At 42.0% G+C, this 26,688-nt stretch overlaps 1 protein-coding gene across 2 annotated transcripts in view; it reads right to left on the bottom strand.

Annotated features, from left to right (window-relative positions):
* Window positions 1-26,688, bottom strand: part of kcnab1a (potassium voltage-gated channel subfamily A regulatory beta subunit 1a) — a 136,079-nt gene that overhangs the window by 56,695 nt on the left and 52,696 nt on the right. The window contains exon 1 of one of the 2 annotated variants that reach the window (XM_026191254.1): window positions 24,160-24,990. The exons of the other annotated variant lie outside the window; for it this stretch is intronic. Within the exon in view, the coding sequence (XP_026047039.1) occupies window positions 24,160-24,368 (209 nt within the window). The 5' untranslated portion in view covers window positions 24,369-24,990. Of the gene's footprint in view, window positions 1-24,159; window positions 24,991-26,688 lie in introns of those variants that run through there. 2 annotated transcript variants of the gene reach the window in all.

Here is a 26,688-nt window from a genome sequence, read left to right as displayed (position 1 = left end):
CACCTGGCACCAGGATGCACTATAAGCAGCAGCAAGTGGAGCCAGTTGGATGCTTTGGGTGATGTTCTGCTCGAAAACTTTGGGTCCTGCCTACCCAAGCATTATTGCAGACCATCTACTCCCTTTCATAGAAACAGTATCCTCTGATGGGGGATAATGCCCCGTCACTCAGCAGAAATAGTTTGAGGGGCACAACACAACCTCAGATTTCCCCAGATCTCAATCGTGCATCTCTGGGATGTGTTGGACAAACAAGACCAGTCCATGGGGGCCTGGTCTGGAACTTACAGGAGGATGTGTTGCTAACAGCTTGTTGCCAGATACCACAGCTCACTTTCAGTGGAGTCCATGTCTCAAAAGGTTACGGCCGTTTTGACAGCAAAGGGGGGATTAAGAGTTTGCACGTGTAATCCACCAGCAGGCAATAAAGCCATGCCAAGAAATGTGACATGTGAGCAGTACTGATTCTTTTAATTTCAGTAATGAGTTTCTGAGTTCTTATCAGTCCAGTTTTTAATGTCAGTCTCAAATCCAAAGATGCAGTTTCCAGGTGTAAGTTTTCAAGGAGAAGAAGACTTTCTCTACATGAAGAGATAAATGTTAAAGCCTTCAGATGCTAAGAAGGGCTTTACAATGATGCTGTGGGTTTTAAACTACAGCTGCCTTTTGTGCATTGCTTGAGGATGAGTGCAGCGAACATAAGAGGTCAAGCCTCTCCACAGGAAGATCTTATTCTGTCAGCTTTGATGTCGACACATTAAAAACTGGATGTGAAACGAGAGACGGAAGAAACAAATCCATCTTCTTCGTATTAAAGAATTAACCGAGGGAGTTTTTCACTCAGTCTGTGATTGAATACCTGTCTTTATACCTTCCTCCGCTGCTCACTCATCACACCCACTCACACTGTCGGGTGGTCTTTTAACACCTTCCACCCCACTCGCACTTTCAGTCTCCCTTTAATTCATCCGTGCGCTCCTCAAGAATCACTGTTATTATTCTGGATGTTTGCTGTTGTCACAGTGCATGTGTTCTCACATGTTGTATGCGGTTTCCAGCGTGTGCAGTTGTAATGGGGAGATCCATGCTAACCCAGAAATTCAAATTTACACTTAGTGCCACATCTGTTCAAGCTGCAATCACTAAGTTTGTGATACGATCATGTGGGCTAATTCTCTGAGTATTAGGACCAGATTTTTCTTTAAGGTGAAAACAATACCATCTATGCTATTGCAGCTAAAAATCACAATACAGCATCCACACACACAATATGCATTATTGAATTCACACTCTGCAACTCAGCTTGCACAAACCAGTTGCCTCTTTCAAATACAGCCACAAAACATCCACCAAGTAAAAATCTTGCATGCATTAGACAAACCCACACAACAGAGGTTCCTGCAGTTATCCACATCTCCATGGAGACGGAAGTCAATTACTGTATATGGCCTTCATATAGAAACACACACACCCTCATACACACACAGTTCATCTCCCCCAACACTACATATGCAGATATGATCGGGAACATTTCTTACTCATTCATCAGCATGCATAAAGGACATTATTGTTTCTTGATTATTTCCTTGTACTATTTCTAGTTTCAAAGCTTCAGCTTGTAGATTACAATAGTCCTCATCCAAAACACATTGCAGGTTCACACTTTTCTCTTTTCTGGATGGACAGCAGGATTTGATAATGTGATAATCAGGACATGATCACTTTTTAATCTTCCTCTTACACAAACATTGGCGGCTGGATTGATTGGCTTGCTGAGCAGTAAACACTGCTGCCGGGAACTGAACCCAAATCTCTCAAATGTTTATGCCTCTGCTGAATTGCATGATACAGTCAGATAAAGATTTTACATCTGTATACCACCTTAATATTTTTTTAGATAAAAGTATCAATATATGATTGAAGTGCAGACTGACAGCATGGGCTTCACAGAGCAAAAGAAGAATAATCCAAACCTTCCTACAAAAGCAAAGAGTTTCTCAAAGCAAAGTAACGGGATGTTCTTTAAAGGTTAACACAGCTTGTGTTCCACATGGGCACACAGCCAATCAATCAATCAATTAACGTCTCTTGATATCAAGTCATTATGTGTGTAGGGTAAGACCAAGGAGCTGCCAAATGGCACCAGGACAAGACCTGCTAGAAAGAGTCCTTCAGGAAGAAGCATGGTGAGAAGGTGAAAATTGCTGGTGCAATTATTCAGAAATGGAAGACATACAGAATGGCCATCAATCACCCTCGGTCTGGAGCAAGGACGATCATGAGAAAGGTGGTATATCAACCCAAAATTGCACAGGAGGAGCGTGTCAATAACCTGTAGGCATCTGGGAGAACAGTCACATAGAACACAATCGGTAACACATTACACTGTAATGGATTGAAATCTCGCAGCACCCTGCTCCAGCACCTGCTCAAAAAGGCACATGGACAGACCTGTCTTCAGTTTACCAGTGGACATCTAAATGAACAAAGGCTTGAGAGAAAGTGCTGTGGTCAGATGAAACCAACTGACCACCACCTAAAAGATTTAGAGAGTTTCTGCAAAGAAGAGTGGGACAAAATCCTTCCCAAGACGTGCAACTGCAAGAAGCATCTTAGCACTGTGTTTGCCAACAAGGGATTCTTCACCATGTCACGGTTTCCTTGAGGATAAAACACTTTCACTCAGTGACGTACAAATCCACTACCAACTTGGAGTTCTGAAAGTTGACACAGTACGCGCATTACATGCTTATGCTGCAGGGACTTGCCGATCACATTTTCGGCCCACTCTAAAGCATACCGTTCTTTTTGACTCCTATAGGAACCACGATTTATAAAATGAACATTCTGTTGTATTCATTAAGAGTTCAAAGCCCACAACTTATTAGGAAAGTGTTTGAGGTTGTTATGAAACGGCTGTGTGCAGGCAGGAGAAGGACCCAAAGTGCAGACTCTGGAGACAGAAAGTAACTCAAAACACAGGTTTAATGCTGAACTCAAAAGGGTAACAAAACTAGGAATACAAAATACACTTACACAGACAGAACACACAGCTAGATACGGGTAACAAAACTAAGCCTCCAAGGTAAACTTACGCAAACAGAACACACAGCAAGATAAGGGAAACACAAGGCTTAAGTACATAGAGGAGCAATCAGGGAATGGGCAACAGGAGGGAGACACAGCTGGGGCAAATCAGGCCTAATGAGACAAGGGGAAGAAAAACCAGACACATTAACATGAGACATGGACTTTCAAAGTAAAACAGGAAACATAACACAGACTCACAGGCAAGCACTAAAACAAAGGGAACAGAGACGTGGGACCAGGGCAGACACAGACACTGACTGGACGTGGGGATACTGCAGACAGGGGAGACAGCAACTAATGAACACAGACAGAAAAACAGAACACTAAAACTCTAACCAAACCCCACCCAGAGAACCTAAACTAAGAATAATCCTAAAACCCATAAAGCAAAGCTAGAATATAATGAAATAACAAAATCAAAGAACCAAAAACACAAAACACTGGGTCGACGACCCAGGGACCCTAACAGAGGTCATATATCACAGAGCCCGAAGAGTTGCTTTCTAATAGAGATCTAAACATTAGACTTCTTTTGAATCCTCTGCTGCAGTAAAAATAAATAAATAAAATTGTAGTTTTAAAGCCTTTCCACATTGGCTTCATCTTTTAGACCCTGAAGCAACATCCATCTTTTATATGGAGTCTTTGGTGAGCTGACCTCTTCAATGCCCTTCTAGTTTTTACTCTAGTTCTGAACTGTTCCCTTCACCAGCACAAAGCTATGCTAGAGGTGTGCTGTCAGTGCTGCTTGTTTGTCTGTTAAAAGATTATGCAACACCTTTCTGTCTGAAATCCATGAAATCTGGTGAAGAGGTGGAGCAATGACCAGGCAAGAAAACAACATCACCTTCTTTAAAACTGGAAAAACTGCCTTGGCGGCAGTGTGCTTTTTTTAAAGTGGGGCATTTGTTGAGTTAAAGTTAAACACATTAATTCACTCGGTGTTTCACAGACAGTGTTCTAGGAACAGAGTTTGCTTATATTATAAATAATCTGTAATTATTCATTTTTAATACTGAACAACTGATAAAGTATTATAAACTGCCAAAGGAAAAATAATTTTAAAAAATGCACATCATGGTTTTCTCGCCTCCATTCATATTGTTCGTTTTGTCTGAATAATACTCCAAAATCTGACCACATTCAATTTACTACAGTGGTTCTGGAAGGTCAAATGTACACAACATAAGTTGAATAAAACACAGTAGAAACAGAAACAAATGCTGCAAAAGCTCAACAAAAAAACAAAAACAAAATCCCCTGAAACACAAAGGAAGTGTTTTTGGGGAGACAACAATGGGACGGAACAGCTGCAGAAGTGACAAGCTAACATCAAACTGTTAACGCTAAACATGTACCTGAAGTATTATATGAATCATGCAATTAAAAACACATTAGCTTGCATCTTTTTCCACTCACAACAATCAACACACATGAATCCTCTGATTCTTTTAAGTCTCACAGTTCAGTCCTTCACGTGTTTTAGTTTCTGTCACTTCCACAGCTGGTCCATCACATTATTGTCTCCCCAAAAACACTTCAGATGTGTTCTGCAAAATTTTGTTTAAACTGGAAAAAGGGCGACATAAATGGGTTAAATTTAAACTGTAAATGACCAAAAATCATGCAGATGTTTTAGGCTACAGCGACACATCAAAGTGAGATTTCTCCATGTAGAAAAGTATGTTAGTGTGTTCGTGCGTAGAGACGATCCGAGAGCCTTTCCTGCTCAGTCATCAGCAAAATGTGTAAAGCACAAGTGTACTGAAGTTAACATGTCTGCATTTCACGAGTGACTTAATATCATACTGGGCATGTGGATTTGAGTCCACCATGCAGATAACATGACATCATTCACAGGCTACAGCAGAATTGAGTAGCATCCATTCACCGTGGTAATAAGTAACGCCACTGTTCTCTGTACAGGAAGTGAAACGAAAAGACAAAGTGAGAGAAAGGTGATCAAAACAGAAAGATAGAGAACAGGAAACTCATCTGAAGTCAGGATAAAAAGAACATCTGCAAAGAAAATACTGCGAATGAATTAGTGTGCCCCACCTCTAATTCAAAAAGGAAGCCATCCATCATTTGTGTAGTATTTCATACAGGAAAAAGAACAAGCGCCCTGACGCACGCTGCAAAATCAGGCGGGCTTACACATAGTAATGTGCGAGACATCATTGAAGCTGAGGATTTGCTCAGGCTCAGTAATAATCAGTGTAACACCTTCCCTCACTTTCGATCTCTCAGTCATGTTTTTACGTCTCTCTGCAATCACGATCTGATGGTAATTCGGCGCAGTTCCATTGTCATGTCAGCAAAATGTCGAACCTGATGTACGGGAGACAAAAAGAAGCCAACACTGTTTTCAAAAAGCTGAATGTTAATGTTGTCATTACAATACGCCAGAGATCAAAGCATGGCAGGCAGCAGTTGGTTGCAGAGTGATGTGCTCAGAGGTTTTTATCGCCTTTGATTTTTAAACTTCCACACTTATTTGAGCGCAAAGCTCTAAATCATTAACATTTTCCCAGGATCTGTGATTTGCAATAGAGAGAAAAAGAGGGGAAGTCATGCTGGAGAAATTACTAGAGCCCACAAAGAACTGCTTCTGACTGTTGTGTGAAATAAAGGTGCAGTTCAGCTCACATACCAATGATAGAAACATATTGCAATGCTGGGCTTAGCTGTACTCACAGCCAGCAGCAGTAAAAACACCAGCTATTCTTGTTATGTTTAAGGCAATAAAAGTAACAAATGTTTTGTAGAGTAAATACGGTTTTGCTTGCACTCCCTAAAGCTGTTAAAAGCACAATTACTTTGAAATAGCACACTTATAAGCTTACACCAGCTATTTAAGCAGTTGCCACATGCTTTTAGCAGTTAAATACTAACAAAAATTCTCTCTGTACTCACATAATGTCAAGTAAATTGTTTCAAAGCCAACACTGTAATATATCTAAAACCAAGCACATTGCAGATCATCTCAGTATGACCGCCTCCCATTTCATGCACTTTTCTTTTCTTGTTATTGTGGGATTATAATATTATTTTATGACACAATAACTCTTACAGACAGATCGGGGGGACAGTGCGATGCAGCCAGGAAGAGGCTTCGACAGCAGGCTTCTCACCCTGCATACTATCCTGGTTAATGCTCAACAGGAATGAACAATTCACAGCTGTTTTAAAGCAACCTTTAAATTAAAGATGTTTTTATTTAATATTTAATATGGCAGGTGGAACAAAGGTTAGGGTAGAGTAGTCTCAAGTTGTTGCAGATGGATGAGTGGGATTTTAAAGTTCAATTCGGGATCAAAATGCAAAGAATACTGCTGCATTAGGGAGCAATTAAGTGTTCGCATACCTGCATTTTGCACACATTTTTGTAAGTGTGCAGTTGTGAGAATACTTGAAATATGTCTTGTCATAAGACAAGATCAAGCTTATTTAAAAGTTAACTGGTGGCATAGTGGTCCAAGTTCTTACTGGGGTTGATCACAATTTCCACCATCATTGCTGTTTATTATTAAATCACATATTTTGTCTTTTTACACCTGGAACCATAATTTGAGCAAATCTGAGCTATTAGCCCATAAAATGGGCTAATAGCTTTACCTGTTCACCTGTTTAAGTCCACATTAAACAGGTAACCAGTAAATGCATGTTGAAAGTTAAAGCGCAAACAACAGAGGCTGTATATACAGTATTTTTTTAAGAACCCGTTTTTTATGGTGCCTTATAAAATACTGTTTTTCATCTCTCAAATACTGAATTATCAGAATCAGAATCAGAATACTTTATTGATCCCTGGGGGAAATTATTTTTTGTTACAGTGCTCCATTTTAAACCAACATTAAGACAAGACAGACAATACGCTAACTGAGAATAGTACAATATATACATATATATACATACATACATACATAAGTCACTTATAAATAAATAGTTGGAAAAGAAACATGTGTAGCTGTAGCAGCAAACAGTGTGTTAAGTGGATGCGTTGTACAGGGAGATGGCCACAGGCAGGAATGATTTCCTGTGTCGTTCAGTGGTGCTTTTCGGTAATCTCAGTCTCTCACTGAACGAGCTCCTGTGACTGACCAACATGTCATGGAGTGGGTGGGAGGTGTTATCCAACATTGTCTTTATCTTGGACAGCATCCGCCTCTCCGACACCACCTTGAGGGAGTCCAGCTCCATCCCCACAACATTGCTGGCCTTACGGATCAGTTTATTAAGTCTGTTGGCATCTGCGACCCTCAGCCTGCTCCCCCAGCATGCAACAGCATAGAGGATCGCACTGGCCACAACAGACTCATAGAAAATCCTCAGCATTTTCTGGCAGATGTTGAAGGACCTCAGTCGCCTCAAAAAATAGAGACGACTCTGGCCCTTCCTGTAAAGTGCTGTGGTGTTTTTAGCCCAGTCCAGTTTATTGTCAATGTGTACTCCAAGGTATTTATAGTCCTCCACAATGTCAACACTGACCCCCTGGATTGAAACAGGGGTCAAGTGTTTCCTGGTCTTCCTGAAGTCCACGATCAGTTCCTTGGTCTTTGCCACGTTGAGCTGCAGATGATTCTGCTCACACCACGTGGCAAAGGAGTCGACCACAGCCCGGTACTCTGTCTCATCATCCCTGCTGATGCATCCAACCACCGCAGAGTCATCAGAAAACTTCTGAAGATGGCAGGTCTCTGTGCAGTGGCTGAAGTCTGTGGTGTAGAGGGTGAAGAGGAAGGGGGAGAGGACAGTCCCCTGTGGTGCCCCTGTGTTGCTAATCACTTTGTCAGACACACACTGTGGGAGACGTACATATTGTGGTCTTCCTGTCAGGTAATCAACAATCCAGGACACCAGAGAAGCATCGATTTGACAAAGATCAAAGTGAACTATTTCATACTCCTGTTTTGTTGGTCAATATTTATGCTCCAAATTTTGACAACCCTGATTTTACAAACAATCTATTTAGCACTCTTCCTTTTCTTGACACCCATTGTTTAATTCTCGCTGGGGACTTGAACTGTGTAATGAACCCGACACTAGACCGCTCCTAACCTCGTGTCTTTACTCAGTCCTCTATGTCCAAATCAATCTCTGACTTCAGGTCTCAGACTGGGTTTGTAGATCCTTGGAGGACGCGAACAACACCAATCTTATTCCCGTATAGATTGTTTTTTTGTTGATGGTTCTCTGATGCATAAAGTCACATCTTCTGAATACCACCCAATCGTTATATCAGACCATGCTCCACTAAGCCTTGATATAAACTTCACTGGTAGACCTCGCTCCTGCCCCTCTTGGAGGTTCAACACTCTCCTACTATCAGCTGATTCATTCAACCAGTTCATTCTATCAGCAATCGATGACTTTCTTGCCTTTAATAAAAGCGATTCAGTCTCCTCCTTTTTATTATGGGAAACACTGAAAGCATATCTGCATGGCCAGATTATTTCTTATTCAGCTAATCTTAACAAAAACTCCAAGGTAGCAGAAATTTCAGCAAAAATTCAGGACGTTGACAACCAAAATGCCATTAATCCATCACAGATGTTATTGAAGCAACGACAGGATTTGCAGACTGAACTTGATCTTCTCACAACAGCTGACGCGGAACGTCTTTTGATTCGATCGTGTGCTACCTACTACGAGCATGGTGAAAAGCCGAGTAGACTTCTGGCACACCAACTGAAACGCAGAGCCAGCTCTCGCACAATTTCACAAGTTAAAGACCAGTCTGGCAATCTGGTTTCTGACCCTGTCTCTATCAGTGGGATTTTTAAGAGATTTTACTGCAATCTCTACAGCTCTGAATCACAGTCAGTTTCAGATGAGATGCCTTCCTCCAGAATTCTGACCTTTCCACAGTAAATAAATCAGTTTCTGATAAGCTCGATGCTCCTATTAAAATAGAGGAAAGTACAATTTTTTCTGCTCATTGTCCCTCGTCTCCTGAGGTGATCATTTCTCTAGATGCAGAGAAGGCCTTTGATCGGGTTGAATGGGATTATCTTTTTGCTGTACTGACTAGGTTTGGGTTTGGAGAAAGGTTTGTGTCTTGGATCAAACTTCTTTATACATCCCCTCAGGCTTGTGTCATCACCAACTCCAACTCAGTTCCATCTGATTATTTCCCACTATGCCGTGGCACTCGACGGGGGTGTCCTCTTTCTCCCCTTCTCTTTGCTTTAGCCATAGAACCTCTTTCTGTTGCTCTGAAATCCCTCCCTTCCTTTCATGGAATTATCTGAACTTAAGGTATCCCTGTACGCAGATGACCTTCTTTTGTATGTAGCTGACCCCATATGTAGTCTTCCTCCAATTATATCTGTCTTGGGAAAATTCAGCTCTTTTTCTGGCTATAAAATTTATTTGCTCAAGAGTGAATGTTACCCTGTAAACTCTTTGGCGTTAACACTTGAGCAGTCTGACATTCCTTTTAAGCTCAGCCCCTCGGGGTTTAGGTACTTGGGAATTAATATTACACGAACTTTGCCTTTACTGTTTTCTGAGAATTTTGCCCCCCTGGTCTCACAATTTGCATTAGATTTCCAGAGGTGGAACTCCCTCCCACTGTCACTAATTGGCAGGATTAATATTATCAAAATGAATGTGCTACCCAGATTTCTCTTTCTATGTCAGTGTATCCCCCTATTTCTGCCCAAACAGTTTTTTAAGTCCCTGGACCAAATGGTTTCTTCTTTTTGTGGAAAGGAAGAGTCCCTAGACTGAGGCTCTCTTTATTACAACAGTTTACCTCTAATGGGGGTCTTTCCCTACCAAATTTTTTAATGTACTACTGGTCTTCGCATATTCATAATCTGACCTACTGGCTAAATTCACCTAACCTGATTTGGTGTAAACTTGAAATTCAGTCAATTTTTCCATATTTTTCACTTGCCTCCCTCATCTATTCATCACTGCCTGTTAAAACATCTTCTGTTGCTTCAAATCCCGTAGTGCTCTCTACACTTAAGATATGGTTTCAGTTCAGGTCGCATTTTAAATTCATATCCCCCTCTACCAGATTACCATTGTGAAGGAATCATGCATTTTCCCCTGCCACTACCAACGCCGCCTATTTGATGTGGCACGAAAGAGGCATAAAAACCATGAGAGCCCTTTACAAAGATGATGTCTTTCTTAGTTTCTCAGAGCTATCCTCAAAATTTAACCTACCTCCTTCTCACTTGTTTCTCTATTTGCAAATTAGACACTGTGTCTCATCACTGTTTCCAAATTTCCCTATTCTCCCTGCTGATCCTCCATTGGGTTGACCTTCTGCTTTTTAGGCCTAATCAAAAATCACCTCTATCAAATATATATTGTATGCTTATGGCGACCGAATCTGACTCATCAGGTAAAATCAGAACCGCATGGGAGTGTTTGAATCATGGTGGGATAAGGTGAATCTTATCATGTACATTGTGTGTTAGGCTACAGCTTATACAGTTTAAAGTAATAAACAGAGTCCATTTCTCAAAATCCCGTTTATCTAAAATTTTCCTTCAATTATAGACCAATGTGACAGATGTCACACCTCCCCTTGCAATCTAAGCCATATGTTTTTTTTTCTGTTCGAGTTTGAACAAATTTTGGAGTGATTTCTTTTCTGTACTTTCGGAGGGTTTTGGAATTCAGATCCGAGAAGACCCTCTAATTGCTATTTTTGGAGTTCCAAAGACCCCTCTTAATTTAACTCCCCAGCAAAATGAGATCTTGGCCTTTTGTTCCCTTATTGCTAGATGCTGTATTTTTTTTTTTGGAAATCTCCCACGCCTCCATCTGCATTGCAATGGCCTAATACTGTCCGGACATTCTTGAGGGTGGAGAAGATCTCACTCACAGTGAAAGGTAGTTCTGCAAAATTTATCCACAAGTTGACACCCTTTGTGGAATATCTCAGATCTTTTCCTTAGTACAATGCAATTTACCCACCCTACGACTAGATTGAAAAGAATTTGAAATTTACTCCTTTTTTTAAGGTAGGCATAGGATTTAAGCACCCCCCTCCCCTTTTATTATTTTATTTTTATTTTTTTAATTATATTTTTAATGTTGTTTATATAGTGTTAAATTTTAATTTTTTATTTATTTTTTTATTTTACTTTATTTTATTTATCCATCCATCCATCCATCCTCATCCGCTTTGTCCGGGGCCGGGTCGCGGGGGCAGCAGCCTAAGCAAAGAGGCCCAGACCTCCCTCTCCCCAGCCACCTCCTCCAGCTTATCCGGGGGAATACCAAGGCGTTCCCAGGCCAGCCGAGAGATATAATCCAGCGTGTCCTGGGTCTGCCCCGGGGCTTCCTCCCGGTGGGACATGCCTGGAACACCTCACCCAGGAGGCGCCTAGGGGGCATCCTTGTCAGATGCCCGAACCACCTCAGCTGGCTCCTTTCGATGTGGAGCAGCAGCTGCTCTACTCTGAGCCCCTCCCGGATGGCCGAGCTTCTCACCCTATCTCTAAGGGAGAGGCCAGCCACCCTTCGGAGGAAGCTCATTTCTGCCGCTTGTATCCGCGATCTCGTTCTTTCGGTCACTACCCACAGCTCGTGGCCATAGGTGAGGGTAGGGACGTAGATCAACCGGTAAATTGAGAGCTTCGCTTTTACACTCAGCTCCCTCTTCACCACGACGGACCGGTGCAGCGTCCGCATTACTGCAGCTGCAGCCCCAATCCGTCTGTCGATCTCCGGCTCCCTTCTCCCATCACTCGCGAACAAGACCCCAAGATACTTGAACTCCTCCACTTGGGGCAGGAACTCATCCCCGACCCGGAGTGGGCACTCCACCCTTTTCCGGCTGAGAACCATGGCCTCAGATTTGGAGGTGCTGATCCTCATTCCCGCTGCTTCACACTCGGCTGCGAACCGTTCCAGTGCGAGCTGGAGGCCCTCACCCGATGAAGCCAACAGAACCACATCATCTGCAAAGATCAGAGATGAGATTCTGAGGCCACCAAAGCGAAAGCCCTCCGCCACTTGGCTGCGCTTAGAAATCCTGTCCATAAAAATTATGAACAGAACCGGAGACAAAGGGCAGCCCTGGCGGAGCCCATCACCCACCGGGAACGAGTCCGACTTATTGCCGGCAATGCGAACCAAGCTCTTGCAACGGTTGTATAGGGATCGAATGGCCCGTAGCAATGGGCCAGACACCCCATATTCCCGCAACACCTCCCACAGGACACCCCAAGGGACACGGTCGAATGCCTTCTCCAAGTCCACAAAACACATGTAGACTGTTTGGGCAAACTCCCATGCACCCTCAAGTATCCTGGAGAGGATAAAGAGCTGGTCCAGTGTTCCGCGACCAGGACGAAAACCGCATTGTTCCTCCTGTATCCGAGGTTCGACTAACGGACGAACTCTCCTTTCCAGCACCCTGGCATAGACTTTCCCAGGGAGGCTGAGGAGTGTGATCCCCCTGTAGTTGGAACACACCCTCCGGTCCCCTTTCTTAAAGATGGGGACCACCATTTATTTTATTTATTTATTTAATATTTAATTTTTTTTCTTTTCTCCTTTTTTTTCTTTCCTCAATTTCCTGTTCTTCTGTTGGTATGATGTTTTTTTGTATTTTAATTTCTCTTTTGTTTAACAAGAAAAAGTTAAAATGATTGGGAAAGAAATGTTTGAGAAAATATGTCATGTAAGATGCATACAATACAATGTATATAAGTTTCTATAATCTCTTGATAAAAATAAAAGATCAAGGTGAAGTATTCACAGTTTGATTTATGGCTGCTGCTGGCAGGGACAAATGGTGCGATGCACAAATGTATATAACTTCACGTTTCCTGACCAGCAGGACCACAATCACAGTTAATCCTGGAAAATGCAGCAAAAGAGCTGTCAGGAGATGTAGTGTGAAAGAGACAGGCATCCTGAAGGGATCAGCTGTTACACATACACACACACATAGAGCATTTTGGCTGATGGACATGTGGTTTCAACACTGGCATGGCTGTCAGGACGCAGAGAGTTTTAGCTGGAGGCGAGAGAGAGAGCTGTGCAGCTTTGTTCTGCTTTTTGGCACAATTTTCAACTTGTGTGATTTGAAACAATGTCAAAGGAAGCGTAGTAATTTTTGCTTTTTGTCATACATCCCACTACAGCTTACACAGTGACAGTGTGTGTCTCCTCTGAAACTTACAGCACTTTCCACACCTGTATCTTCTATAATTAAGAGGAGAAGAGGGTCAAGAAGAGTACCAGCATATAACTCAATCGATTATTGATCAATGACCCTTTGATTATTCATGGTTTATATTTAACAGGCAAACATTTGATCCATTATGCAGTACTCTTCAAAAGTCTCACGTTAGTCTTGATTTTTTTTATATTTTGCTGGGAAAATGTGAAATATGTGCAGCGATTTATTGAAACATGCACAAACATAGATGGGTGATTTTTTTTTTTAAGAAGCAGCAATTCTAAAAAGTTTAAAAGTCAATATTTAGTATGAGCACCTTTATACCTTAATACTTTCTTAGGCATGCTAGCTGTAAGTAGTTTCTCCAGAGTGGAAAGTCTCTGAAAGTCTTCAGACTTCAGAAAGTTGGAGAACTATTGCTTAAGTCCATTTTAAAAGATTACAAAAGACTCTGGCTCCCTGGAAGCATGTCTGACTCAAAACCTTTGCACACAACTGTATCTCTTCCTGGTTTATGTGAACTTGATGCACGAACCTTTAAGAAATCAAGCAAACGTCCTGCTGCTGTTAGGATGGCAGAAACATCAAAATTAACTAAATGTTGCACTTTAACTTGAGAAACCAAAAACAGATTTAACAACTCGAAAGAGAACAACTTTGTGGTAATTGCTAAGAAGCTTGTTTCTGGGATGAAGGATTAATTACCAGCTTGTAGAGGGACTAATGAATCCTTGGAGGATCAACACGCTGATAACCACAAGCACTAATAACACGGGTAGTGCGAATAAAGTCTTTTTTTTTTGCTTACATGAGCTAAAACAGTTGGACACTAAACAGAATAAGAACCTTAGCAATCCAAAAACATCTGCAATACTGGGCTACTTTACTTACACCAAAACAATACACCAAAAACAATGACAAACCATCCGGGAACATCCCTTTTCTGAGTGGCTTCTGTCGTGTATCAGAACTGCTTACAGAACAAAATGACTTTGTATCCATCAGATGTTAGTGACAATGGTATCTCCCTTTAAAAACATCTGGAAACTATTCTAATAATAGTCAAAAGATCTTTATCGATATATACCAAGGTGTCAAAACTTTTCATTAAATCTACAAGAGATGTCTCCAAATGTCATCTTTATGGGGGTAAAAGTTGACCATGCTATTCTCAACTCTGGTACATCTTGTTCTCTCTCCAAAGGTGTCAAATAGTGCTGCTTTATCACAGCAGTATGAAACACATACAAAAGTCGTCCTTTAGTCTGTCTGTGTCAGCACTGGATGCACAGACACTCCTATTTAACAGAACAACAGAATCTACCTATGGTTAGGTTTAGGTGGTTTGGTTTAAAATTCAACTTTTCATTGTTTTTTTACAAAAACAAAGAAAAAAGAAAAGGAAAAAAAGCCAAATTGTCAAATGCCCCGAACCAAATGCCCAAAAGTGACGAGCTGAGACTGGGCTCAGTATCTAGCATGCTACTGGGATCTAATTAAAGAACAACAATGAATGACAAAGTCAGCTGCCACTGACTGTGTGATATATTTTGCACGGCTACCCACAGCGAGCTGTTATTCTTATCAATTTTTGTCACATATGAGATAAAAGGTTTGAAGTCAGCGCCAGTTTCAGCTGCGGACCTGTCGCTATAATTAATATTAGCTCCTATCAGCGCCTCACAGGACGCTCAAGGACAGAGAAACAGTTCACAGACAATCACACTTTGTTATTCCTCCCACAGTTCAATATGATAAGCACTCATAGGGATTTACTTGTATAATTTGTACATTTGACACACCTCTTTCTTCTCTTTTTCATTTTTGCCTCCCTTTTTGCTTTTCTATGCTCCTCTAATCATCCCAGCATCACTTGAGTGATTTAAATAGCGGCTTTTGCTACCTTTGAAAAGACCCACCCGTCAAACCCCCATGAAGGCTCCTTAGAAGAGATTTATTTTATTATTTAAATTATGCCATTTAGCAGTGATCTAGGGGAATATGAAAGTACAGTAGTTGTGAGGCTTGTTTAGCTTTTTTAGGAGACATGTAACAAAAATAATAATAAATTATGAACCTCAGTTTTCTTTTAGATCACCAGTTATGCTGAAATCAGTACCAATTAGTACATCTTCACCACCTACTCTTACATCAGCAACTTTTTAAGTAATTACGACACCGAGCGCGCTTCCAGCCACATACTTTTAAGGAGCGCTGTCAGCATGTGCATAACACTGACTGATATGGACAACGCAAAGAGCAGCAACAAAAACAGCAACCACAAAACGCAGCCCACGTCTCCATAATTGGAGGTCTGACTGTGCTTCCTTAACTATGTCAAGTTTTCAAGCTGTATCCTTCTTCCTTTGCTTAATAGCACCCGACTGGAGATTTAGTGCCACCAGCTGTTTATCTCAGTCAGCTATTACTGATATTTGCATAATGGTTGTAAATGAGAACAGACATTAAACTGCATTGTTTTGGCAGTTTTGGGGAATTTGCTCAAACTTTGCACAATATTTGAATGGAAAACTCGCTGTTTATTCTGCTTTTATCGCATCACATCATATCCCCCTCCATGTTTCCACCCAGTTATGTCTGTTAGTCCTCAGCTGGCTTCAGTTGACTTTTACCCTCTGCTTGAAGTACTCGTTGTGTATCTGCGGGTTTTTTGGCGATCTTCTGGAGACAAGTAACTAGTCTGTTCGGACAGTTTACGGGCTGTGTTAGTTAAAGTCAGCTGTGACTGTGTTTCAGGTTAGAGTGAGTCTCAGGAAATGAGCGTTAGTCATGGCGACGTCCTCTAAAATGATGTTAAACAGGAGTGAGTGTGTGTGTGTGGATGTCTTTTAAAGTGTTCCAAATTGAATGATGGCACTATAGAGTCGAGGACACGATTACCATAGCAACAAGCATAGATAATGCATTGGTTAGGGCTGTTGAGTGTTTGTTGTTTGGTGGTTTTGGAGCGGGACCAGCAGGCAAAGAATTCCTTCCTTTATTCATTATCATCTTTCTCGTTTCACAGCTCCTCCGTAGAACGCCACAACACATGGGCACTCTTTTTTTCCTTTTACAGAAGTTGCTAATCCGGCCTTTCACAACACTGTGCAAGCTCTCAGCAGGCAATGTACAGTAACTGAGCTGACACCAACCCTCTTCTGCCAAATTAGCAGTGTGTGAATTAGCTCATGCAAAAGCTTGCCCAGTTTTCACAAAGCCTTCATGTCTTTTTCATTGCAACACATGTTGAAAGGTCATCGGGAATTAGCTTTTTTTCCTGCCAAGTTTTTCAAATTATTTTTCTTGTGCCACATATGGCCCAATCACATTTAAACCAGTGGCAGTTTTTTAGACGAACAGTCTCTTCTTCTTTCTACCAACATAAATGTGAATGTCGAACCCTTTTACTTCATACTATTAAGCAGAAACACTGATAAATAAGCAGCTTTCTGTGAGCGTGTAATTTTTCTTGTTACGAATATTTGCCAGTTTATCTGAATTTCCTGTTTCCACTCCACTGGTTTGCTGCGTGTCAGTTACTCATCCCTGGCATTGGCTATAACCCATTAAACTCCTTGTATGATGGACACATTAGACATTCAAACCCACACATTCATAGCAAAATAAAAAATACAATGAACAGTGAGCTAGGACAATTTGGTATTGTGACTGTCATACAGTCATGTGAAAAATTAAGCACACCTCGTGATTCAGTAACTCTAAGAACCAAATATAAACAGTAATAAGGTGAAGTAATTGTTTTCTGTGTGACTTAATCATACTCACATTGTTATGGAGGGATTTTGTCCCACTCTTCTTTACAGAGTTGAGGTTCACTGAGATATTCATGTATGCACAGCATTTCAGTCAGGCTGAGGTCGGAACTTTGAACTTTAGGCCGTTGCAATGCTGCGATTAGTTTTTCTGTTTTAGATTTGCTGCTGTGCTTGTTGCATGAAGCATTCTGGGCCTCACTCACATTTGACTCTAGAATACATTTGTATACAGTAGTAGTTGCAAAACAATCCTCAGACATGTGCTGTGCATTACTGCTAAAGATCTCCAGCCTGGTCTCATCCGTCCGAAGGACTTCGTTCTAGAAGTTGTGCAACCCTATTCGATTTTGGAGGGAAGTAGATTTTTCAGTGTACAGAGTATTTGTAGTTCCTCTGACCTTGGAGTGAATTTGCTGGGCCGTCCACTCCTGGGAAGATCGTAGCTCTGTTAACACACACCAAAATGCTCTAGACCAGCAAACTGCCATAACTTCTGCTTTTATAGAGGTGCTCACACTTGATGATGATCAGTTAATCAAGTGCATTTTATTAGCACTGCTAATAAAATATTAGCAGTTGCTGTGGAGGTTGTAAAGATGTACTCAGTTTTCACAGGACTGCAAAGAGTCCTGAGATAACTCTTTTTCACATGACTGTATGTGTGTGTGTGTGTGTGTGTGTGTGTGTGTGTGTGTGTGTGTGTGTGTGTGTGTGTGTGTGTGTGTGTGTGTGTGTGTGTGTGTGTGTGTGTGTGTGTGTGTGTCCTCAAATACATCTGTCAAAGCACAGGGTGGACATTGGTTCAGCACAGTGTTAACATGAAGCCCGGGCAACTCCTTCGACATCCTGAGAGCGATTGGTGCATTGAGGTGGTAGCACGCTTGGTAAAACACAGTGTAAAGTGGCATCCTGTTCCCTGTGTGTACTCAGTGACCTGAGAACGCAGGGACAGCTGCTGTTAAAAGACCACATAGAGCTAGAGTCACTTCAGGTAAATACTACCTCGCTTTTCATGATCCCACCTCTGTTACACGTGTTCTTTTAGGAGAATACAGAATACTCTTCAAAAAGTGAGGCCTAAGGACAGATAAGTCATAGAGATTCAAAGTGAATCCAAGACTTCCAGGCTCTCTGTCAGAAGGAGGAAAACCTTGGAACTCAGCCTTTATCAACAGCATGTTGCTTTGATCACGTCACAAATTTAGATCTGTGCGGCATTTCCAAAAGAAAACAATCTAACACTGTTGTTTGTTCAGTATCTCTGTCCTCCCGCCACGCTGCCGCTCGTCAGAAGAGCTTCTCTGAGCAAAAGGCGGTAGCTTGTTTAGATTCCGCATTTCTGCAATAACAGCAGGGCAGAGAAGACTCAGCAGTGCAGAAGCTTTTTCAAAAGACAGGCAGATTACTTCACGATATCAGTTCTCTTCGGGAGAGGTGCTGATGTTCCATGCTCGTGATGTGACCATTCAACTTAGGGTGTTAAAGTCATGAATGTTTCTAATAGCAGCTTCTGCAGTGGAGGCTTATTTGCCAGATAGTGTTGACTTTGCCTCTCTATGCTCCTCTGAGCCAATCCGTAGCCCCACGGTAGCTTCACAAGTAAAAGTCACATATGTCTCTGAAATGACTGCACAAAGGAATAGGAGGGTGCCCAACAGATGCCGTGCACTGTGACAAAAGTAAAACTCAAAGCTGGTCCTTGCCTCCCTGGAGCCCTAAGCCAAATTCTGCTGAGGGAGCCTCCTACTAGACCCGTGAGTCCTGTAAACCATTTGCCATTACCTCACAGTCACACCTGACACCCCTGCTGTTCCCACAACAACGCCACCCCCCTCCTTTAAAACAGTTTTCTCCATCTGTTGGTGTAGAACAAAGTCGACCTATACTAAACAGAATGAGATTTATATAAACAAACATTTAGAATCCTAAGATGATTGAATATCAGCATTAGCATGCAGTAATGGGAAATTAAAGCTTTGGCTGAGCTGCATGGCAATTGGCAAATACAAGTTAATCTGCTAGAGCTGAAGCTGTAATGGGTCTGTGTTAGTACTGATGCTGAAGCTGGATCTGTGCTTGTAATACAGAATTTCCTGTACTAATAAACTTAAGTATATACACAGCTAATTATTATTAATTTTAGCCAAATCAACCTGCCTCTTTTTTAACATCAAATTCATCTTATATGATTGCTTATCATACACTAATTAGGCATTACACTTTGAAGGTGTGCTGTGATCTGGTACCAAGATGTTAGCTACAGATCCTTTAAGTCCTGTAAGTTGTGAGGTGGGGACTCCATGGATCAGCACATCCCACAGATGCCTGATTGGATGGAGATCTGGGAAATTGCCTCAAACTCATTGCTGTTCTCTTAAACCATTCCTGAACTATTTTTATGCATTCAGGTACCAGGTGTTCCCCAGGTAGGTGATGCACATTCACCCAGCTATCCACGTAAAAGAAAGCAGGATCAAACCAAGCCACCTACTTCCATTGCTCTGTGGCTCAGTCCTGAAGCTCACATGCCCATTGTTGGTAATTCTGAATTGGACTGCACGGGCACCCCAACAGGTCTGAGGCTATGCAGCTCCTTATCTGCTCTCTGACAACTTTAAATGAGAACCAGCATCAACCATGCGAGCTACAGTAATTTGTCTGTTAGATCGGAGCACACGGGCCAGCCTTCACTCACCACATGCATCGATGAACCTTGGCTTCCTATTACCCTGTTGCTGATTCACCTCTGTTTCTTCCTTGGACCACTTTTGATACAGACCATTGCAGATTGACCCAGTCTAACCATCATAATTTGGTCCTTGTCAAACTCAATCAAATCCTCACACTCACCCATTTTCACTGCTTTTAACACATCAACTTTGAGGATGAAATGTTCACCTGCACCCACCCACTAACAGGTGCCACGAAGAAGAGATATTCAGTGTTAGTCACGTCACCTGCCAGTGGACATAATGCTATACCTGACATTTCACAATATGTTTTAAACAAAAGCGTACCTTTCTTTTCACAACCACATACACATTTATTTCTTTTAAATCAAAAGTTACAAATCTCTCCTACTTTTTCATATTTATATTTATATGGTCCTGGGTCTGTGACTCTGTGTTTATGTATTTAGACTCTTTAGATTCTGATTTATTTTATATTTATTTTATATTCCTGGTTCTGGTTCTTTTAGTTGTGTTTCTGCTTTGTGTAATATTGTGTTTTCTCGTCTTCATTTTGTCATCTAATCATCTAATGTCATCCATGCCTGTGTCCCACATTTAGTCAGCCTTGTCTTTATGTTTATCTCTTGTCTCCATGTTTAGAGTTCCTTTTCTGTCTCCAAAGTCAGTCATGTTCCCGTGTCTGAAATCATTCAAAAATGATTCCAATGATTTCTACTCAGTCAGACTTGCATACGGCACGACGACAACATATTCCATCAGCTAATGAATTAATAAGGCAAGTATTGATGCACTTCTGTACAAGTCCTAACTGAATATGACAACAATTAAATTACTGCTATCACTACAAACCCTCTCTAAATTTTCACCTGTCCAAGATTCAACTTCAACCTTAAAAACAATGAGCCAAAAACTGAAGTTCCCCAAATACCAGCTTGAGGATAGCTATGAAAGCAAGTAAATCCCAACAGAATAGAAATAATTCTGTTCACAGTCTTGTAGGGGCAAAAAAAGTTTTGATCTCTATGAGTAGTAATGACATATTTATTGGTGTACTTCCCTCATTCCCTTGGTTCTTGTAATAAAAGTCAAACATTTTGCTTTTTGCAGTAAATTACTTCTAACAGTAAATTACAACCTTCCCATCACATCTTGGTTTAGCATCAGCGGATCACTCCCGAGCTCGAGCCTCTCATCCAAATATCATCGTATTTAGCTTCAAAATGAGCACAAAAGGCAGCGGCTTCAAAACAGTTGACATCACAGTGGTTACGTCGATCTTTTACAAAGGCGGACATGCCCAGTGGGTGCGCTGTACAAAACAAACAGAAGCCGCATTGTGCTAGTTTGATCGTTTTTTGACTTTTTTTTTTTCACCACAATTCACAAAGACGTTTATGATTATTTATTTTGTGGTTCGAGGCACAAAACAAATAACTTTGTATTTAAAGGGAATAAACACTGCAGGCCTGTGCTGCAGCGGCAGCAGAGTGTGTGTGTATTATTGTGCTGTGAGGAGCACATACACACACGCACAGGTGCACGCAGAGAATGAAACACCTCTCCTGTTGTCATGCTTTCACCTACACTGCAGTGCCAGAGCAGATGGTGTGCGCAACCCCGGGTTCACTTCCTGAAACGAAAAGAAGCAGAGAGAGAGATGGGAAAGAGTGGTAGAGATGGACAGTGTGGGACTATCTCCTCCCATACTGTCCATCAGCATTACTGTCAGGAGAAGACAATGCTGCGTGGAACGATTAGCACTCGCGCTGGTATCGTCTCTCAGTCTCTTTTCGTTTCCATCTCTCTCCTCTTTTCTCTCCATCTTTCTGCTCATTGTTTCTGTGCAGCAGTGAGAAGAAACTCTAGCCTGTCCTCGTCTATTGTCACAAGTCATGTTTTCACCACCGTCTGTCAACTGAAAGCTTGAAGACAAACTGACAGGATGACTGTGCTGGCATATGGCTCACTCTCCTGTACAGGGAGCCATGTTTAAGGGAGTGTGTGCAGATGTGTACAGAGCTCCATTTAAAGTTGAACTGGAAAAACTAAATTGTTAAGCTGCTCTATATATTATATATACACAGACACACTCTGCCTGAACTGTGGGCATATTTGTGCTGACACAAGCACGACTAAAGCTGTAACATCCTGGCACACACACAACACTACTCTCATGGCATCACTGTAGCCAACTGTCTGCTTGTTGCTTGTTTTCTTCCCACATCAGCAGCAGAAGAACGTTAACAGTAAACCCACAACAGTAAGCTCTCCACATCACCTCAACATGTTGGGATTGTCTTTTTTAGTTTACTTCATTTGATGATCAGTAAGGAATGACTGCAATTCATTTGCAGTGCTTGTAATTACTGACATCACAGTAATGTCAGCGCTATTGCCAACCACGTCTGTTTTCAAGGCGGCTCAATCAATACTCGTTTGACCCCCACTGTGAGGTGAATCGCTGATCTTCCCAAAGCTTACTGCGAGCGTCTAAATTCACATCATCAAAGCGCTGACGCGGCACTATGGTAAACAACGCTGGGATGATCTCTGTGGCGGTTTATGACTGTAAAGTTTAAGTGGGATAATGTTTTTAGACTCCTTTGGCTCTTCATGTTAATAACACAGTTTCCTTGCCAAGTGTAGCTCTGCAAATTTGACTTCAGGTGCGTCACAGGTGTTCATCACAGGGTGACGTATCACCTGTCTCTAGTTACTGGTCATGCAGTATCACGACCCACTTACATAACCCGGCGTCTAGACAAGTTCATATTCCAGTGAGTATGTAATGAAGCTCTTAGCCTGAAAAGTTTTACAATTTTCCAAGCCAACATATCCAGGATAAAGAATGACGATTAATAGACTAGAGGATAAATCATCACATCGTTATTCCGAACATCATTAAGCATTAGAGAATATTTAGTACAGCCACTATGTTTTGTTGATAATCAGTTTGTGTGTTCTCTGCAGCTCTGGCCAATAAAAAAGGAGTGAGGAAGACTTCAGTTACCTTTCAATGTGCAAAGCAAACGCACCCATGTCACAAGTAATCAACAAGGCATCCAGACGCCCTCACAGTAAACTGTAACTCTGAGCTGTCAACTGATGTTTGCTGAAGTTGAATAAAATCACTCATACTAACAATGGTTCAATACCTTCACACTTTCCATCCGAAAAAATGAAAAGAAATAAATGAAGAAGAAAAAAAAAAACGTGCACTTTTGCTCAAAGTTGGAAGTGGAAAAATGTTTTTCTCCATCGATTACCATTTTCATCACCATCAGAGCATGAAAAGTAGCCACATTTGCAGATTTTTGATTTGGCTTCAGCTGCCACACACTTACCAGCTGCAGCAAAATCGCTGCCAGATCGAGTTTCTGCTTTGGCACAGTGTTGACTTTTATAAAAACAGCTTTATTTAATAGAACGCAGTGCATCACCGTCTCATCGCTACGTGCACAGAAACCAGCAGTCATTTCAGACCCTCTGACACGTGCTTTTCAGCTCGATTTCGCCGTCATCCGCAGAGATTCGGAAATGAAGCGATGCCACCATATTTTACATAAGATTCGAAGCTCCGGGCGATGAGAGTCAAACACACAAGTCAGCTGAGCAGCAATACTGCTGAGGTCAAATCCAACTCAGACGCTCTGCCCACACTGCAGAGCTGTCTCTGCACACCACAGAGAGGCCGAGAGAAGAGGAGACAGAAAAGTGTTTAGGTGTGTGGGAGAGAGGCAGGAGCAAGAAGACTCTGCTTCCATTCATGGCTTTCTGAGACATGAGAATTTCAGCATTTGAGAGGAAGACGGAGAGGTTTAAAGATGTGTGCGAGACGATGTGTGAGACATAAAGAAAGTGTAAATGAACTGTAAGGAGCGAGGCAGTCAGAGCAACGGACAGAACAGGCAATGAACCCGAGGGAGCTGTCGGTAATCTCCCGGCACGTAGACGACGGCGTTTATATTTACGAGTCCCGTCAGGCTGAGCAGCTTCTGCACGACTTAATGATCAGTCTGGAGTCTGCAGATCACAATTTTTAAAAGTGTAGCGCAAGCTCACAGCAAATATAACACAGGTTTGGCAGAAGGTGCTTCCGATTAAAGGCAGAGAAAGTCACTACAGATATAGATAACAATCATTTTTGTTGTTGTTGTTTTTTAAATAAGAGCTGATGCATCTAAAGAGTCTTTATCTGAAAACTTTGGGTCCCTATTTTGGAGAAAAAAAACATTTGCTAAAAACACATGATCAAATGTCACGTCAACACTGAAACTGATTAAAGAATATAGACACATCTCCACTGATATGAGGGCATTTTTGTAGGTAAGTATAACAGAAAAATATTGGGATAAATGAGATGGACACACAAGAAAACAAAGTATTGGTGCCCCTCGCTTTAGTGCACTGCACATTATTCACACATACTCTAACACACCTGTACTTCATGCCAGTGTGTTTTCCCGTCGACTCCTTGAGTGAGATGTGGCGTGGCGTGAAGGAGCCGAAGCTTCGTGCGATGATGGCCACGGTACGGAACTTGGCCCTGGCCTGGTTGACCACATTGGGGCTGGTGGCGCTCTGCTTGCTGTGGTCCCCATTGCCCCTCTTCAGGTTGTGGTCCGTACAGGCGATGGACACCTGCATGGCTGGGCTTCAGTCGGGGGAGCGAAGAGGAAAACTACAGACGGGACAAGGAGTGAGGAGGGGAAAGGAGCCTCTGTTTGACTCTTCAGCTCAGTCTCTGTTCGGGTTCTCCTCGTCTCTCGCTTTTATTTTCCTCGTAAATGGACTTCAGTCTTCAGTCGCTCTCTCGCAAATGCTCCCTCTCCATGTGCACCACTTTGTTCTGTGAAGCAAGATAAACCGGCAAGAAGAAAAAAGGAAGAAAGAAAAGCTTTTCCTCTTTTTTTTTTCCTTCTGTGCTCAAATCAAGTGTCCCATTTTAAGTATTTCCTTTCAGAGGAGAGTCAGCAGAACAGGTCAGTCATCAAAAGCTAGAGAAGAACAAAGACTCCTCAGTTCTGTGAGGGATCCCCAATCTATTTCCCCCGCTGGTTTTTCCTTCTCCTGTGTCTTGCCTCTGATGCAGAGCCGGGGGATTTTTGTTTTTCCTAACAGGGTTTCAGCTGCAGAATGACAATAAGTGGAGGTGGAGAGGGTGCAGCAGGATGGCAGAGGAGCGAAAGAGAAACAAGAGAGATGGAGATGCGACCCAGGCGCTGCGCTCTCCCTGGTCTGACTGTGGGAAGAGAGAGCGAGCGATAGCATGTGCGAGAGAGCGCGAGGGAGGAGGAGGAGGAGGAGGGGACAGGGTCAGGAAAGGGATAAGGAGACAGGGCAGCAAGGACAGACAAAACAAAGCAGAGGAGTCACTCTCAGGTGCTGTCACTGTGCCCCATCGCACTTTTTTGCCATCAGCACCCCCCACCCCCCTGCGTCTCCTCACTTCTTCTCCTCGGTGGTCCTTTGTTAATGCGTGTTACTAATGTGCCCGTGCCCCAGTTTCCCCCTCTCTTTTCTCCCCCCACTCTTCCGACTCCCTCGTTAACTGATGTTTGTTCTCAGTTTTTGGACGCTCTGCTCGTTTTGAGCTCCTCCGGCTTCTCTTTATTTTTATTTTTTTGTTGTTTTTTCTCAGCAGGGAAGCCACATTTACCAAAAGCGCACCTTCAGGGGAACTGAAAGAGATGTGGTGCAGCAGACAGCCTCTCTCTCACTCACTCCCACTCGCTCTCGGTTGCGCTCTCTCTCTAGCTCCCACTCTACCTGTCTCACTCACCGTCTCTCACTGCTGCTCACCTGTCACACACTTCTAAGGTTCCTTCCTGCACCTTTAATGTCAGTGCAGCAAAGCTATTATTCCCTCTCTAACACTCTAGCCACGATCCTCTCTGAGCCATTTCATTTTTTTTCTTTTCCTCTCTTTTTTGTCTTTTACTACATCCGTTTTTTTTTACTTATTTGTCTCAAAGGCTTTCAGTGTTGGGTACAACTAGCACTAGTTGTACCCAACACTGGGTAAAAGGGTGAGATATCCTATCACCAAGCCACATCCTGAAACCAGAATGAATGAGAAATTTTGGCTTATAAAGCTTGTAACTAGAAAATTAAATGGATGTTGCAGCATACATAAAAAATGTGCAAGTCAGGATTATACAGTATTTGCTGACATAAAGTAACAGTTTTCCGAAATCCCCTAGCACATGATCCATCGAACTGAAAAGGCAGCTACAAATCAAAGAGAATGAGAAGAGGATGGATGAATGAAATGAGGGAGGTGTGGAGAAACTGGGATCAGGAGAAAGAAAATGACCGCAAAGGAGCAGGCTGAGGCTAAACAAAGCTGAGAAGAGACAGAATTTATAAATCTTTGTGTGTTTGATCGCAGCACATCCAATTGTGTGTGTGTGACTGTGTGTGTGTGTGTGTGTTGTAAGGTGTTATTGTTGTGTGCTTGTCAGTAATTCGATGAGGGGTATCAAACAGAGGTAAATGGAGCATTCTGCTCCAGACTGTCTTTTGTGTGTGTGTGTGTGTGTGTGTGTGTGTGTGTGTGTGTGTGTGTGTGTGTGTGTGTGTGTGTGTGTGTGTGTGTAAATATCACATTGTTGTTTTTTACAAATACATACAGTGCATAAGTACATACATTTCAAATTTCAAGTATTTATTAGATTTTGCATTTTATAACAACAAATACAAAAATACAACAACCAAAAGCAAGAAGCAAACAAACAAAAAAGAACAAGAAAAACAAAACGAAACAAAAACAGTGAGGTTTCAACATCTGTTGCATTAAGTCAGGTAGACATGTTGGTTCAAAAACTGTCCCATTGTTTCACCGAAGCTTCTGTCAGATGATTTAACTTTCCCAACATCTAAGTACATACATTTTATACTGAAACCTGAATCCTGTTGTGTCATAAAACACCCAGCTCAAACAAATTGGCAGTTCACTTCGCAGAAA

The sequence above is a fragment of the Astatotilapia calliptera genome, chromosome 14, assembly GCF_900246225.1.
Source record: "Astatotilapia calliptera chromosome 14, fAstCal1.2, whole genome shotgun sequence".
Classification (NCBI taxonomy): Eukaryota; Metazoa; Chordata; class Actinopteri; order Cichliformes; family Cichlidae; genus Astatotilapia; species Astatotilapia calliptera.
The sequence above is the reverse complement of the archived record's forward strand: the minus strand, read 5'-3'. Positions and strand labels throughout refer to the sequence as shown.